The following is a 17,134-nucleotide window of genomic DNA, read 5'->3' on the forward strand; positions in this document are numbered from 1 at the left end:
AAAACTTCTTGTACTTTTTTACAAGTCTTTACAAGAAAACACAAGACAAGGATTGTTTTAAACATGTATATTTTAGCATCAGTGGTCAGGACATTACTAAGAGAACTATGGTTCACACAATGTTATGTTGAAGGAATAGTGATTTGATGTAGGTATAAGCGATGAATAATTTTGCGACTGTAATTTTAAAAAGTTGGGAAAACTCAAATATATATTGAAAGTTCTTAGATTAGATTTCTTATATGTATAATGACAAGATTAACTATTCAGGTTGTAAGTAATGGTGGAACAAAATAAAAGTATTAAACATGCTTCACTGAGTGCTCATAGTAAATATGATTAAAACAGCAAAAAGGAATACTGTGCATATGACGATGTAACTATTCACAAAAAAAGGTGTCCCCAGAATCGTTTTACTGTGATCATTTATTTGAAAATTCAGCACTGCAAACTGGAGTCACACATGTTCTGTTTATTTTATAGCTTTACATGTTATTTTTCAGTCCGTACAGACAAGGTTTTTTTTTTTTTTTTTTTGTGACTGTCGTGGCCAAAACGGCTTGATTTGACTGCGGCCTTTTCCAAAATTTGCTATGCAACTTGCAGAGATTTTTGTGCTTTTTTTGTAGAAAACTACATGAATTGGCGAAATTGCAATTGCATGGAAGGGTTTTGCATGGGGTGAGGGTGGGGGGTCACGGTGGATTAGTAGAGAACGCGTTTGCCTCGCATCTCCGCGCTGCGTGTGCGGAGTATGCATGTTCTCCCCGTGCTTTGGGGGTTTCCTCCCCCAGTCCAAAGACATGTGCTGTAGGCTGATTGGCATCTCTAAATTGTCTATAGTGTGGGAATGGGTGTGTGGGTGCGAGCGTGCCCTGCGATGGTTTGACACCCCATCCAGGGTGGCCCCTGCCTTGTGCTCCGAGTTCCCTGGGTTAGGCTCCAGGCTCCCTGCTACACTGTGTAGGATAAGTAGTACAGAATGTGGATGGATGGATAGATGTTTTGCAAGGTCTTTTGCAGTGATGTTTGTTGATAAATGAGACCTTTTAGCTGTCCTTATGATCGATGCATGTGAATCACAGAGGGCTTTGGCTGAAAGTGCGTTGTGATGATGTCACATGACGCTTCTTGGTCCAAATCTGCAGAAAATCTGCGGTAATTTTGAAAAATTCCAAGTTCCTCCAAATATTGCGGAGTTTGCTTGATTTTGTGTTCATTTCTGCAATGGCAAAATTGCGACATCCTGGAGGGACTGAATTATACTAAACAGTCCTAACTTTATATGCATATTTAAACACAAGGAAGTTGATGAGCCTGGCACAACGTGATGGCCAAACAAACTCCTCCTCCTTGTGGAATCCCAGGCTGTGGTAGAGTTGAAGAGCATCTGACTGCACCAGAGAGGTGAACAACACCACCCTCTCTACTTTATGCCTGGCTGCAAACTGCAGGGCAGTTTGACAAAGTGCTTTGGCAAGGCCTCTGTGCCGAAACTCCTTTCTCACTGAGATTCGTTTCAACTCCCATGCTCCAGGCTCTGTCACACAGGGTAATATTCCCACTGTTCCCACTAAGGAGCCCTTAGACTCGACTACCCAAAAGCAGCTGACCTGACCTGGATGCATGTAAGATGCCCGAATGTCCTGCAGGTCTTCGCGGAGCCCGAGTTGTACTCCCTGTTCAAAAAGACAGGATACAGCAAACCTGCCAGCCAGCAGAACTCCACCGAGACACAGCATGGAGGCCAGGAGAGAGCCGAACAGGAAGAGGAAGAGAATTAAGAGGCCAAGTAGCACAGCCTGAACCCAGTGTTGTTTCAGGGCTAGGACACACACAGCTCCTTCGTGCTCTCTGAAGTTTGTAGAGTACAATTCCCGCACAGAAGAGTAATACGAGTCTTGATACTCCCGGATCTGATACCACATCTGAGACACAGAACCAAGAAGAGTGGATAGACAAATTGTTGGATACACATAAAGCCAAGCATGAATGTCTAGTACTGCTGTGTATTTGGGTTAAAAAAAAAAAAAAAAAAAAAAAAAAAAAAAAAAAAAAAAAGGGGGGGGCCAGCAGTATTATCTGGGTGATCTGATTCAAGCTTCTTTAGGAATTGTCCTTACAAATCTGAGAGACAATAATACACTGAAAATATCTAAATGTTGTAATACACTTAATTACTTGGTAAAAATCTTACCCTTACAGTTTCTTCTGTTGAACAGTCAGTCAAGCTCTGTGCCCATTAAATAATAATAGAGCAACTAATGATGTACATCAGCAGAAGAAGAACCACGGCTAGTATGGTAGAAACTTGAAACTTCCTGTACGATATCACATGATCTTTTTCTTCTATTCCAAACCAGCAGTGCTGTCTTACAATGGGACTTGGCTGACTCTGTAACAAAAGGCATTTACAATGAAACAGCTCCTCCTAGGCCTTGTCTACAGTAATAACAGTCACAAGACAAGTTTTTGTGGAAAAAAAAGGTTTTAATTACAGGCAAATTATGCATCAATCAACCCAAATGTATGTTCGACTGCATGCTATGGGTCAGTGCAATGATTACATTAAAGATTAACACAGAAATCTGTTTACTATTTATTAATTTTTAAATGACATACATTGAATGGATAAAATTCTATGCTCAGACAAACACAAATGAGTTATAGTCTGTTCATGTCAAAACAAAAGAATGTTAGCTGAAAAGTGCAATATGAGGAAAGACAGAGGTTCGTTGTACTTGAATATTTTTGGGATATGTATCTTAGGATATTTGTGATTATGTTTCTAATCAATGGCTGAATGTTGAGCTTACTGTGCACACAAGTACCATCACTTTACGCATTTCCATCTTTATCCAGAATGATTCAATAAACAGTCAAATACTTATAGGGCACACTGAAATACATGATCAGAATAAGTGAATGGAGCAACACATTTTTTTATTAAAGTGAACCATTCACATTTAGTTTCCAGGCCGCTGCAGGTCAAGCCTGTACTCAAATAACGTGAAGTTGGTGACCTTGGCAAGCAACTCTGGGACGACAAACTCTCGGACCTTCTTGTAACCCATATTCTCATATAGCTTTTGAGCATCTGTCTGTACAACTGAAGTATACAGCACTACAGCTGGAAAGCCCTGCTGCTGAGCAAAGTCTGCCACGGCGTCGCACAGGGCTTTGGCGATACCCCTCCCACGATGAGAGCGCTTCACCGACATGCGCTTAAGTTCCAGGCAGCCCTCATTTTGCTCGGCAGGGAGGCACCCCACCGTGCCCACCACCCGACCCTGGCACTCGGCCACCCAAAAGCAGGAGTCGGCTCCCTCCAGGTACGTTTCCCGGATATTCTTAAGGTCTTTGCAAAGGGAAAATTGGATGTAGTTGGAGAACATGTAACTGACTCCCTGGCGCCCTGCAGCCAGCAGCAGCGTAACAGCCAGGATGGGTAGCAAGATGGACTTAGAGCTGGCAAGCAGAGCACAGAACACACATGCTAGCAACATCTGTGTGTGCGGCTGTTTAAGCACATGCATGCATGAGGATGGCACATGCTCGCTCATTCCAATCGTGAAGATCTCCTTCACGTCTTCATCATCACTGTCCTCATAGCGACGAATCTGCACTTCTGCCATTGCCTTCAAACCAAATACACACAGTGCCACTGATTACACTCTGAGTAACATCTGAGCTTACACATGGCAGCCATAAACTGATGCCTGACAGCATTAATGAATTCACAACAAACAGCACAGTTGTGTTTACAGAGGTCAAAGTTTCTAGCTAACAACTGACTGTAAACACAAACCCAGAGTCATGAAGAAAGCAGGGACAAGGGACATCAAATCAGGGGCTTTACTAAGCAAAATGTTTTATTATTATTATTATTATTATTATTATTATTATTATTATTATTTTAATTGATTGGTTGCATCCGACCAGCCATGTTAATAGGTCATAAATGGTATCTAGCTTGACCTTCTATCTTCAGTAGGACTATACAGACTTTATTTAGACTTAAATTCACACAGTCAGCTGACTTACTGACCCTCCTCTCCTCTCTGCGGCATATAAATCGCTCGGAGGAATGTAAAACTGAATTCTTTTTGAAATATTTTACATATTATGAATCAAACCCTCGGCACTAAATGCCTTCAGCGTGTCTTTTACATACAGGAAATTAATTTGGCAAGGCGAACTGTGCGAATACAAAACTGGGTTAAGTAACGTGCAATATGTTTAAATACAGTCAGTTCGATAAATAAATAAATACATACATTTTTTTAAGTAATTTGTTTGCCAAAGGTATTGTTTCTTCACTAACCTTTCCTGAGTGCGACCAGGTTCCCTTACTTCTTTTTTTTTCTAGCTGTTAGTGAGTTTTAGTGCCCTCCAGCAAGGGGAAACTCTCCATCACGTTTAGGTTCTGTGTCAAAGTAAAAGTCTTCTATGCAGGAAAGCGGGACTGCAACTCGGAGGTATATTTACTTCCAACTACTTACAGATTTCAGCTGGTTTCTTGCCATACCTTGCCACGGAGAACTGCTTTCTCTTAGAGTCTTCAGTACTTGTATTCCTGTGTCATTCCTCTTTATTACACATAACTTAATTTATGGACTTTAATGTTTGGATTAAATGGATTTATATGGATTTCTTGAGTTAATACCAAAGTCTGGTGAAAATTTCATGTGAATAGCCTCATTGGAGATATATTTACTTGAACAAGTGTTGACGCGTGTTGATACTTATTTCCCTCACTGTATCGGTTTGTGCATGTGTAAGATCTGCAAAGTTACAAAGCTCATAGTCTTTCCCAAAGGGATTTGGACAGAGAACACTGCTCCAGACCTGCCCAAAACACACAGTTCGAAGTCCAGATATTACTTCTGCAAATGTCTACGTCACTATGTGAAAAATTAGCATAATGCTGCCCAAAGGCAGCCACTAAGAAAGAAGGCAAGGCTTCCGCGAATTGTTTGGCACCATGTCGTGAAGGCAAAACCCCTTTGTTTGTCTGAAAACGGTTGAAATTAGGAATCAGTGGGTACTGCTAATTTATAATGCTGTTCATGAGCAGTACAATCTAAAAGTTTGCTTGTGCACAGCGCATTTTACAGAGGACAGCTTCCTGAACCTGAGAGGGTACGACCAGGCTATACACTAAGGCTGCTCCTGAAAAATGGGGCAATTCCCACTTTAATGGCAGACAAACTCTCAGCCGACTTCCGTTTACAAATCAAAGTAGCTTGTTATCATTGTTGTAGCTCTAATATGCTTACTTACCTTACAGATTTTAAACTTTATTTGACGTACTATATATGATTTGTTTGAGTCTAACGACTTTTAAGTGTTTAATGATTTTTTTTAATCCACGACAGAAACGTGTGTGATTAAGCTAACAAATTTATATGACATTAAAACTTAAATATTTTTAAATTTTCAATTTTTGGTCATGCTTTACAACACAAGTATGTAATCATGTCGCTGGAAATTGATTAATCAGTGTCCGAATGCGTAATGAGCCAGTGCCTGAACTGATGTACACAATATTCTGATTCACGACCTAGGGAGCTAGGGAGCTGATCGAGACACCCTAGGTTGGAGCCAGCCAGCCAACTTTCTCAATGGCGCTGGTTGGAGCTTCAAGCCACTTTTTTGGGCCACTTTCTTGTTGTTGTTTTTTTTTGTTTGTTTTTTAAAAAAAATAAAAGTACAACTACATTTACAATAATTTGCGTTACAATTATTAATAATTATAATAATGTTCCACCAAATAGGGATGAAAGGTACAAGTAAGAATAGCTGTTTCCAATTATTTACTTCAAACTTATATTCCAAGTAAATTGTTACGGATGTAGGCACTTTTTTATTTAGTAAAATCTCACTACATTTTGCATGTCTTTCATAAAGACTGCAAAAACATATGACGCAACTAATCCACCATAAACCTTATCTCATCTCTATTACCTTCTTCATATGAAGTTGGCATGTTTGTTATATTTCATTGCTGCTTTTGACATGGAGCGAAAACTAAAGCATAAAGTGTGTATTCACTGACATTAGTCACAAAACAGTCAGGACTGTTATAGAGAAATATCGGTTTGATATATCTGTGCACAGGTTAATGTATAAATCTGATAGACTTGTATTTCTCCCCACACATTGCCATCTTCCAACAAGCCCACTGGCACTTTCGGGTTTTTTGTTTTTTTAATCAAAAATGGTCTACAGGGGCAGCTGTGACTCAGGTGGTAGAGCAGGTTGTCCACTAATAGTAGGGTTGGTGGTTCGATTCCCGTCCCACATGACTCCACATGCCGAAGTGTCTACGCTTACAGCAGGACACTGAACCCCAAGTTGCTCCCAATGGCAAGTTAGCGCCATGCATGGCAGCTCTGCTACCATTGGTGTATGAGTGTGTGTGTGTGTGTGTGAATGGTTGAATGAGACACAGTGTAAAGCGCTTTGGATAAAAGCGCTATATAAGTGCACCATTCACCATTTACCAGCTTGAGCAGCCTGGCTTATGTTTTGGCAGCTGGTAGCTGATTAGACCAAGCTGGAATTTCCACAGATAAAGCAAACCGGCCCCTCTGCAACTATCCTATGTGCTTTTTAACTAATGTCACAAAGGGTCTCCAAATAGACATATGCTGCAGTTTTCGCACCATGTGAAATCATACTTTATAATTAATGTCAATTTGATATGATTTACTGTCGATTATATACATGGACATATTTAAAAACAGCTAAAAGAGCAGCTATACAATATAACATTGTCTATTTAAAGGCACCATTTTGGCTAATATCTTACTAATACAACATTCACTTCAGTTTAGACTCTGATTGAAGCCTCCGAGCCTCAAAGTGAATCCTAAATGGTTTTCTATTGGCTTTATAGTACACTGCACCAGATATTGATCACAGTGATTACCATTTACAGTGTCCTAAACTAATATTGGCACCCTTGGTAAATATGAGCAAAGAAGGCTGTAAAAAAAATTGTCTTTATTATTTAAACTTTTGATTTTTGTTAAAAAAAATTCACAGGAATATTCTCTTCTCATGGATATCAAATAATGGCAAACAAAATACAGGTTTATCCGGAAGAAAAACTTTGTGCTACCTCCCTTGGCCAAGATAACAGCTCTGAGTCTTCTCCTATAATGCCTGATGAGGTTGGAGAATACATGGCAAGGGATCTGAGACCATTCCTCCACACAGAATCTCTCCAGATGCTTCAAATTTCAAGGTCCACGCTGGTGGACTCTCCTCTTCAGTTCACCACACAGGTTTTCTGTGGGTTTCAAGTCAGGGGACTGGGATGGCCATGGCAGGACCTTGATGTTGTGGTCTGTAAAACATTTTTGTGTTGATTTTGATGTATGTTTTGGATCATTGTCTTGCTGGAAGATCCAACCACGGCCCATTTTAAGCTTTCTGGCAGAGGCAGTCATGTTTTCATTTAATATATGTTGATATTTAATAGTCCATGATGCCATGTATCCTAACAGAATGTTCAGGTCCTCTGGCAGAAAAACATCCCCAAAACATTAAAGAGCCACCACCATATTTAACCGTGGGCGTGAGGAACTTTTCCATATGGCTACCTCTCTGTGTGTGCTCCAAAATAACCTCTGGTGTTTATTTCCAAAAAGCTCTATAAGCTCTGGTTTCATCTGACCATAGAACCCGATCCCATTTGAAGTACCAGTATTGTCTAGCAAACTGAAGACGCTTGAGTTTGTTTTTGGATGAGAGCAGAGGATTTTTTCTTTAAACCCTTCTAAACAACTTGTGGTGATGTAGGTGACTTTGGATTGTAGTTTTGGAGACTTTCTGACCCCAAGACACAACTAACTTCTGCAATTCTCCAGCTGTGATCCTTGGAGATTTTTTGGCCACTCGAACCATCCACTTCACAGTACGTTGAGACAATATAAACACACGTCCAATTCCAGGTTTTTTCATAACATTTCCAGTTGACTGGAACCTATTAATTATAGCCCTGATAGTGGAAATGGGCATTTTCAATGCTTCTGCTGTTTTCTTATAGCCACTTCACATTTTGTGAAGCTCAACAACCTTTTACCGCACATCACATCTATATTCCTTGGTCTTACCCATTGTTATGAATGACTAAGGGAATTTGGCCTGTGTTACCTCATATTTTTCCCCTGTGAATAGGAAGTCATGGTTGAACAATTTCCTCTTCCTAGTCACCCAGGTGTACTAAAAAATTTTAAATATCAAGGGAATATGCTTCAAATATATTTTTCCCCATATAAATTCATAGGGTTGCCAATAATTGTTGCACACTTATATATAATATATATTTTTGTTAAAACTGTGTTGCGTTTGCATTTGTTTGATATTCATGAGAGCAGAGTATTTCATGAATTTTTTTTAACAAAAGATCAAAAGGTTAAACAATAAAGACAATTTTTATAGCTTTCTTTGCTCATATTTACCAAGAGTGCCAATATCAGTGGAGGGAACTGTATATGAGGTTGGATTCATCAAGCCTTTGTCATGCTTGTTAATGACACATCCACATCTTTTGTGTGTTACTGGAGCCAAAATCCACATATTATTTACACCATTTTTGTCAGACAAGTAATTTTGTATATTTCATCTGAGTAGTTTCACCTTTATAATACAGTAGAAAGGAGCCTAGATACACTGCTTCTAGTAAAGTCCCTTTTGCAGCCATCCTGACAGAACTCCCCAGCAGTTCCTTTCAGTGATGCAAGACCTAACTACTTGAATGGGGCAAAACCTCTGGATTGACATGCATGCGCATTTCTCTATAACGAAGCAAAGTGCCCTACAATGCTATGAAAAATTTCTTCTATTTCTGCATATTTTTCACACTTAATAAAATCTTACAACAATATTTAATATACAATATACAGCCTCTCCCGGTTTTTGCGATCACAGAAATGAAAGCAAAATCAAGGAAACGCCGCCCTATTCGGAGGAGCTTGCAATTTTACAAAATTACAGCTGATTTTCCGTTGATTTGGATTGTGACGCGCCATGTAACGTCATCACAACGCGCATTCTGCCAAAGCCCCCTTCGATTCACAAGCGTCGAACATGAGTACAGCTACTGTAAAAGGTTTAATTTACCAACAAACATCACTGTGAAAGACCGTGCAAAACAATTTCATGCCATTGCAATTTCACCAATTCAAGTAATTTTCCGCAAAACAGCACATATTGAAATTTTTTGGTTGCAACAATCTGCAAAATCCTGTATGGACTGAATATAAGACAAATACAACCTGTTTAATCAGTTTTTAAATAATTGTTTATTGAAGGAAAATAGTTATCCAATAATAAATGGCCTTGTGTGAAAATGCAATTGCCCTGTTAGTTACTCAATTACTGCCAGGGTTAGGGTTGTCAAGTAGACTACAAGGTCTCAACAAGCAGCACACTATGCTGCATTCAAAAGAAATTCTCAAAGAGAAAGTAATGTATTGAAAAATATATCTGTCTGGAAAGAGTTACAAAGACATTTTTAAGGCTCTGGGAATCCAGTGAACCACAGTGAGTGTCATTATCTCCAAATGGAGAAAATTCTGAACCATAGTAAATCTTCCCAGAAGTGGCTGGAAGAAAATCCTTAAGGAGAAGGTCTGGTCATCATCAGTTCATGACCTGAAGCTTAAGTTTCAATTGCGTTATGAAGCAAGACAACAATCCAAAGCACAAGTGCAATTCCACCCCTGAATGGTTTAAAAGAAACAAGGTTTTGGAGTGACCTGGTCAAAGTACTGACTTAAACCCCATTGAGATGCTGTAGCAGGACCTTAAACAGGCAGTTAATGCAAGAAAGGCTAGAAATTTCTCAACAGCAACTTCAGAGACACAGGTGTTGCTGTCATAGGTGACAACCATGATAACCAGTTATTCATTTTATGGGTGATATATTTTAGGTATAATTGATCAATTAAAAACTGTTTTGTGTTTCCTCAGATATTTCCTTATTTTGTATGAGGAATTTAAACAATTTAGTGGGGGGGGGTCTGTATATCTGGACATGTATCAGTGTAAGAATATGATAGGCCAGACATTTTTTGCTAACATCTGTACCAAAACAACAAGGACTGAATACAGTTGCCATGTTGAGCTTTGGTGCACTTTACTACCTCATTCATATTAGAAACAGTGGCCTGTCTCTGCTCTCTGGTCTTGTATAACCGGAAATAACTGCATGGGAGAGTTGCCAAAGTAGTTTATATTGTTTATATACCCACAAGCCAAGTCTGTAAGCCTAGCGACGGTGAATGAAACCTTTCGGAGGCTTGGGGACAAACGTTAAATAGGAGCATCTTTGTGTGCGATGCCCTTGTACAGATATGAATTACACAAACATAATTTATAATTCCTTTTTTTCTAGTACTACAATGTTACTTGAGATACATTATTGTGTTAAACAGTAGGAATAGAGTCCAAGTCAAGAGTTTTAAAATGATGTTTGTGGTATCAACCCTTTGGTCCCTGGTTGTGTGGACTGAACTCATATTCGTTGTTCCCTTTAAGCCTTTTATTCTCATTCTTCAAATTCAATTTATCCCAGATTGATGTCTCCAGCAAAGATGGTGATGAGGAGGATAATGGAAAAGCCGGTTAGCAGGCCACCATTTTGGAACAGAAAGAATAACATCTTTCCTTTGCGGCCTCTGGCGTGTGTGTTCATTATTTCATTCATCTCTGGGAACTAAAATCAGCCACAAAATGAAGGTTAAAGTACAAAATAATACTGCATTATAGAAACTCTATGACAGTTATATAGTTTATTTTAAGATGTGATATTGTATATGCTTTACCATGTCTGCCAGAGCGATGTAAAGAAACATTCCACCAGCAATGGCAAAGATGGCATTTGGAGCGAAGCTGCTGCCCAGCAAGATGCCCAGCACCAAGCCGAGATAACAGCACATAGCAGAGAGCAGGTTAAAAAACACAGCCTGAGGGACACTCATACCAGAGTTCAACAGAATCACAAAGTCACCTAGAGACAGACAACAAGATGGTAGCAAGACAGAGACAAAAACAGAGTAACTAGGCCAGTTGGAAACAGACACAATATTAATCATTTGCTAAACGTAACCTGCCAGAATAAATGAGATTCCTCACAATCCGAGGACTTTGGTCTTACCTAGCTCGTGAGGAAACTCCTCACAGACAATGGCTATAGAGGTACTGAAGCCAGTGAGAAGAGAGACAGTGAAGGAGGCTCCAATGGCCAGTCCATCAATAAAATTATGCAATCCATCACTCAGTGTGATCATCCAAGCCACTGTTTTTATGTTTGACACTCGTTCCCCTCGCAGCCAGCGACATCCCACTAATATGCATGACTTCTAAACATAAGCAGGGGTACAGACATATATTTATACACAATTGTGAAGTGGTGTACAAAATAAACCTCAGGCATTAAGGACATTGAGTATTACAAGAAATAACAGGAAAATAGGTATGTGTAAAATTATTTTGACACCAGGGGATAACAGAGAGACATACTTCTCAAAATTTGTACATTTCTATGAACACAGTGCATGTTTTTTCTTTTCAATTATTGATAGCCTTTAAATCCTAAATCAAGCAATTATTATTTCACAGATACACATTGAGAAATGATTGTGAATTTCTGACTCACTAATCTACTAGAAAAAATAATGATGTATTCTATTTTTCCTCAACAGCAAAGCACTATGGATAATATACAAACGGTTTGTGGAACACAACCTGTCATGCTTGTCAGAAGTGTCATGCTGCTGGTTTACTCCACCTGTAATTCAGTGCTACCACAGGGGCAGTGGTAGCTCAGTGGTTAAGACATTGGACAAGGTTGTAAGTTTAAATCACAACACCACCAGGCTGACACTTAACCCGCAACTGCTCGGTTGTATAAATGAGATAAATGTAATGAGGTCAATGTAAGCCACTCTGGGTAAGTGCTTCTGCCTTATTCTGGAAATGTAATGTAATGCATTTTAAATCCTATTCCAGGCAATGTGTTCAACACTTTGTAGATTCTCAAATCAATGATAGGTTTATATTAATGTGCAAATTCTAATACATTATTATTTCTATAGTAGCAAGTCATTCACAGGGACCTGTATGGTAGACACTCCACATCATCTAAGCCTAAAAATAAATGGATTAAGACATGTTATTTAATAAAGAAAAATGTATACTTGTTGATATGGTGAAGCTTTCTGTTAGGAAACATTTATTAAAAATTTATGATAGGGCTTTCGGGATGTCACTGCTTTGAAATAGTACATTTTCCACCATGGAAGATTCTACAGGAGAGACGATTTTGCACTTTCCAGTTTCTTGGTAACATGACCGGCTGCATTTTTCTTTTTCTTATTAAGAGGGAAAAAAAAAAGTAAAGCAGGTAAAGAAATGTTTATAGCTACTATAACATAACATAAGTGATAACAGCAATTTTTTTCTTGTGGATATACCATAACATTAAATGTACCTATAAATTGTTATGTGGTGCCGTTCATGAATAAATTAAAAGTATGGCAAATTGCGCCATAACACACCATCCTTATAACATTCTTATAACAACATGGCATGTTGTTTTATTCCTTACTTAACTGCTATATTTAATATTATACACTACACGGCCAAAAGTTTGTGGACCCCTGACCATCACTTTCCACTAGATTTTGGACAGTGGCTATAGGGATTTGTGGTCATTCAGCCACAAGAACATAAGTGAGATCAGGCACTGATGTTGGGTGAGGAGGCCTGGGGCGCAGTCAGTGTTCCAGTTCATCCCAAAAGTGTTCAGTGGGGTTGAGGTCAGGGCTCTGTGCAGACCAAACCATGTCTACATGGAGCTCACTTTGTGCACAGGGGAATTGTCATGCTGGAACAGGTTTGTGCCTGTTAGTTCCAGTTAAGGGAAATTGTAATGCTATATCCAGAGACATGCTATACAATTGTGTGATTCAAACATTCTGGCAACAGTTTGGGGAAGAACCACATATGGGTGTGATGGTCTGGTGTCCACATTTTGGCCATATAGTGTAGATGATACATTTATCTATTTAACTGGAAGACAATAATTTGTAAATTTCTGTGAGCATGTCTCAGATAAGCACAATATTCTCTGACGTATACCACAGGCTTTGTACTTTGGCCACTTTTATTATATTGCCACTGGATCAGATCCTTAAGCTGCTTGAAATAAATTTTTATTGCAATGCACATAATACACAACTATACAAATCTGTAGTGCCAGATGTCATTACTCTTGATAAGCTGATCATGTGTTGTCCAGCATTGTTGGCTGGATGAATCACATTTTTAAACTAAATGAAGTCAAGGTGGAAATGCATGTTAATTGTCAGTAAACAAAGAGAAAAGAAAAATGATATACAACAGACATTCAAATCTGGCTCTACAGACAAAAGTTGAAGTTAGAAATCTTGGTGTGATTCTGGACTGAACTTTCAAACCACACATTAATAACATTTCTAAAACAAATATAGCACAGGTAAAACCCTATGCAGAAAATAAAAAAACTGTGCAAAATGCAGCAGCAAGGATATTAACACATGCAAGAAAATAAGATCATATTTTAGCTTAACTCCACTGACTGCCTATTTCCTTTAGTATTGACTATATAATTTTACTACTAGTTTGTTTTTGTTTGTTTTTTTATCTTAATGCTTCCATGTCTTTGGTGCATAAAAACAAATAGCTGCTTCATCACTCCTGTTAACTTTCATATTTCAGATAATCTCAAGATGCAATTTGGATTCCTGAGATCATTTACTGCTAGCCTTCTCCACATCCCACATATGAAACTTAAAAGTAGTAGTAAAGCACCTTCTTTTTTAAATGCACCAAATATCTGTAACAAATTCATCAGGAGCTAATAGACATTCACCTGGCTGCATCTACTACTGATTTTAAAAAGAGCTAAAATAATTACTCACTCTAGCACTTAACTAGTGTATTATCTGCTTTCATTTTACTGGTGCCTTACTTTTACATTACTTTTATATTATTTATTTTATTTGCATGTTTATTCTATTCTACACACTATATACATAGTCTTATATTTGATATTGTTTTCTCTGTCACTGCTATTATTAATTAAATTTTTATTATTTGTCTGTTTTATTATTTTATTTTTTGGCTACTTATTCTTTCATATTTCTGTTTATTATGTTTTCACAGTAAGACACTTTAAGCTCAATTTAAATGTATGGAAGGTATAATGTATGTAACTAATATGTATTATTTGTTATGATTATAGTTAAGTAAATAACTAAGTTTAATAAAGACAAAGCATATATTTAAAAATAATAATAATAATAAAACAATAAAACTAAGAAAGAATGTGAAGGCCAACTAAAGCAGAGACATTATATATTCTGTCCCTCCAGGATTTTGTGATCACAGAAATTAATGCAAAAATCAAACAAAGTTACTTTCAAAATTACCGCAGATTTTCCACAGATTTGGACCAAAATTCATCATGTGATGTTATCACAAAGCGCACTCAGTCAAAGCCTTCTCTGATTCATGCGAGTCGAACATGAGTACAGCTAAAAGGTCTGAAATGTAATTTTCCACAAAAAAGCACATAAAACTCAGCAAGTCATCACAAATTATGAAGAAAAAGCGAAATCCTGTATTTCGGACTGTATATTGCACGTGTATATAAAAGGTGAAAAGGGTTTCACGTGTTCCGTTAATCATTAGGCATCATTAATCACTAAACCATTAGTCTGATAACACCAACTTGATGTACCAATACACCACAGGCCAGCTTTATAGACACAAGATAAAGTATGCAAAAAAATGTAGGACAAAAACATCAAGGAATGAGGAACTTGGGGCAATTTTTGTAAAAATCTAATATTTGTTCAGGGTATGTGATAATATGTATATGCTGTCAGGGGTACCTGTTCATTGGCTGGGTTAATGGTTGGCTGGCTTGGTTTCTCACTGGGGCTGTTTGGTAGGACCTCATGGTTGGCGTTATTTGTGATGACATCACTTGTCATGTTGTTTATGATAATATCATTGCTGAAGCCGGTGATGGTTACATCATTAGTCTGTAGTGACGGGAAGTTGTGGCAATGCTGCACAGAGACAGAAATAGAAGGCACAGTGAGCTCTTACTCTTCTTCTAATAACTTGTTTTGAATCCAGATGTAGTTGAACTCTTACCTCCGGATCTGCTTTCAGTGCTATTTTTAAGACTCTTTCTGTAAAGTACAGGAGGTAGAACCCTCCAAAAATCCCAATTGTATTTGACACGTAGTTATCAACTTTCGGGTCAAATCCAAGAGCCTGTTTATTTATTAAAAACAAAAAGATATATATGTTCAGGTTATTGAACACAATACAGTGGTTTGGATTGATTTTATTAACCTATTTCTTTTTCCCCACCTACTGTCTATTTTGATTTTTTTTTAACGGTAACTTATTATTTACCCTTTGATTATTCTTCTCCTCCTTCCTGCTTTCTTCTTACCTCAGGGATAAGTTGCAGTACAGCATTGGAGAATAATGTTCCTATGGCCACTCCAATGAAGTAGGTTAGCACTTTTGGGAAATAGGATTTCTTAGTTAAAGGAACTAAGAGTAACCCCAGTAGAGAAGCCAAGTTAATTATTGTCACAGCCAAGAAACTATAGCCCCAAACTACAAAAGAGAGACAGATACAGATTAGAGATATGATCTAAAACACAAACTGAAAATCACTGAAGAACTAACATTAAACGATCATCCTGGCAGTAAAGCAGCATTTTCTTATACACTCTCCTTCACAACAATCCACTAGAGATTTGGAAATCTGCATATGAATTGGTTCCAGGACACAGAGGTTCCTCTATTTACTGAGAACTGAGAAGGTGATGGAAATTCCACAGCCCTGCTTGATACTCACAGGTGAAAAGGTAGATGTGATAGATGCTGCTTCTGGGAAATGTACACCAACACTAATGGGAATATCAATCTGAAATTTTTCAAATGACTTAAAAAAACAAACAAACAAACAAAAAAACAACTCCGGCTAGATTCGATTTCTTAAGTGTTATTTAGAGTCGGAAACAATGTATGAGAGTCAATGGGGAGGTATTTAAAAAGCTCGTGGTATGCCTCAATGAAAGAACTCTAGGATTAACCATAAAAATGCACAAAGTGACCACATTCACCCATGTAGTAATCCTCAAGTGGGAAGTAGAGGGCAAATATGCATGTCGATATGTGGGGCAGTGGTATAAAAAAAGAAGTGCGTCCTGGGAAACGTAAAATAAGAGATGTTTTTGACTCACCTTGTGGGTCAGTGGTTATGGTTGAGGGGGTCATGTAAGGGCAGGAGGGGAGTAGAACCTGAGTAAGAACAGCTGGGCATATGAGCTGCAGCTGATCCACAGTCAGCTCAGACGCATTAGAGAGCCCAAAAGCATCCAGGAGATCTGGGGCAGACAAACACTGCACAACTTTGTAAAATTAGTCAAACAGAAATTAAAATAAAGTTCGTAAGCTTGTGTAAATAAGGTAAACGGGGGAGAATGAAACAGTGTAGACCGACACAGCCCCATCGGCTTTACCTCAGCATTCCTCAGCGGATTCGCCTCGCTGTCTACTGATGCTGGCGCTCGGCGGGAGGTGATGAGCTTTAAAAACTTCTCCAAGTTTGGCGTCGAGAGCGAACTGTTATCACTGTAAAAGCTCAAAATATCCCGAAGAAAACTTTCACCCATGTTCCTGGTTTATATTATATCCGTTTATTTAGAGTTTCCCACCACCACCAAGAAGTCTTCAGCAGGCGCGCGAGGCAAGGCGAGCCCTTGCCTTGGAGCAATTTCAAAACAAACGTGAATCCACTATATAACTATATAATCCATATAGTTGCCCGTATAAATGACCTAGGAAGTCTGTTAGTTTGGCATGAGCCCAGGAGGAATTCGGTCACACTCTGCTTTTATCTTATGAGGTAGTCAGAACAAAGTCTGAGCTCTCCTTCGAAATAAGCGACAATAAATGAGTTGTACACCTCCGGCGCTCCCAGCTCGGAACCTGTCAGAGATGCCAGTGTCAGGAGACGTTCAAAGATCAGTACGTCGTGGTCCATCTA

The 17,134-nt window shown here is 38.6% G+C and overlaps 2 protein-coding genes across 4 annotated transcripts in view; both read right to left on the minus strand.

The window, feature by feature from the left end:
- Window positions 1-52: 52 nt before the first annotated feature.
- On the minus strand, window positions 53-4,447 carry cmlo (probable n-acetyltransferase camello). Of its 3 annotated transcripts, XM_053678773.1 has the most exons (3): window positions 4,325-4,447; window positions 2,198-2,395; window positions 53-1,928 (listed from the first exon to the last, which is right to left on the minus strand). In XM_053678773.1, exon 3 carries the CDS (start codon window positions 1,926-1,928, stop codon window positions 1,266-1,268), a length of 663 nt encoding a protein of 220 aa, XP_053534748.1. In that variant the 5' UTR covers window positions 2,198-2,395; window positions 4,325-4,447; the 3' UTR covers window positions 53-1,265.
- A 4,843-nt stretch (window positions 4,448-9,290) lies between these two features.
- Window positions 9,291-17,134, minus strand: part of slc39a8 (solute carrier family 39 member 8) — a 7,968-nt gene continuing 124 nt past the window's right edge. The window contains exons 1-8 of the mRNA XM_017464460.3: window positions 16,608-17,134; window positions 16,329-16,488; window positions 15,527-15,696; window positions 15,220-15,342; window positions 14,952-15,131; window positions 11,171-11,375; window positions 10,839-11,023; window positions 9,291-10,729 (exon numbers count right to left, since the gene is read on the minus strand). The exon at window positions 16,608-17,134 is cut by the window's right edge and continues 124 nt beyond it. Coding sequence (XP_017319949.1) covers window positions 10,580-10,729; window positions 10,839-11,023; window positions 11,171-11,375; window positions 14,952-15,131; window positions 15,220-15,342; window positions 15,527-15,696; window positions 16,329-16,488; window positions 16,608-16,760 — 1,326 coding nt within the window. The 5' untranslated portion in view covers window positions 16,761-17,134 and the 3' untranslated portion in view covers window positions 9,291-10,579. The remainder of the gene's footprint in view (window positions 10,730-10,838; window positions 11,024-11,170; window positions 11,376-14,951; window positions 15,132-15,219; window positions 15,343-15,526; window positions 15,697-16,328; window positions 16,489-16,607) is intronic.

The sequence above is a fragment of the Ictalurus punctatus genome, chromosome 3 (genome assembly GCF_001660625.3).
Source record: "Ictalurus punctatus breed USDA103 chromosome 3, Coco_2.0, whole genome shotgun sequence".
Lineage (NCBI taxonomy): Eukaryota > Metazoa > Chordata > Actinopteri > Siluriformes > Ictaluridae > Ictalurus > Ictalurus punctatus.

Coding starts and splice junctions, on each gene's coding strand:
- cmlo (XM_017462644.3), bottom strand. CDS start 3,635: ATGGCAGAAGTGCAGATTCGTCGCTATGAGGACAGTGATGATGAAGAC.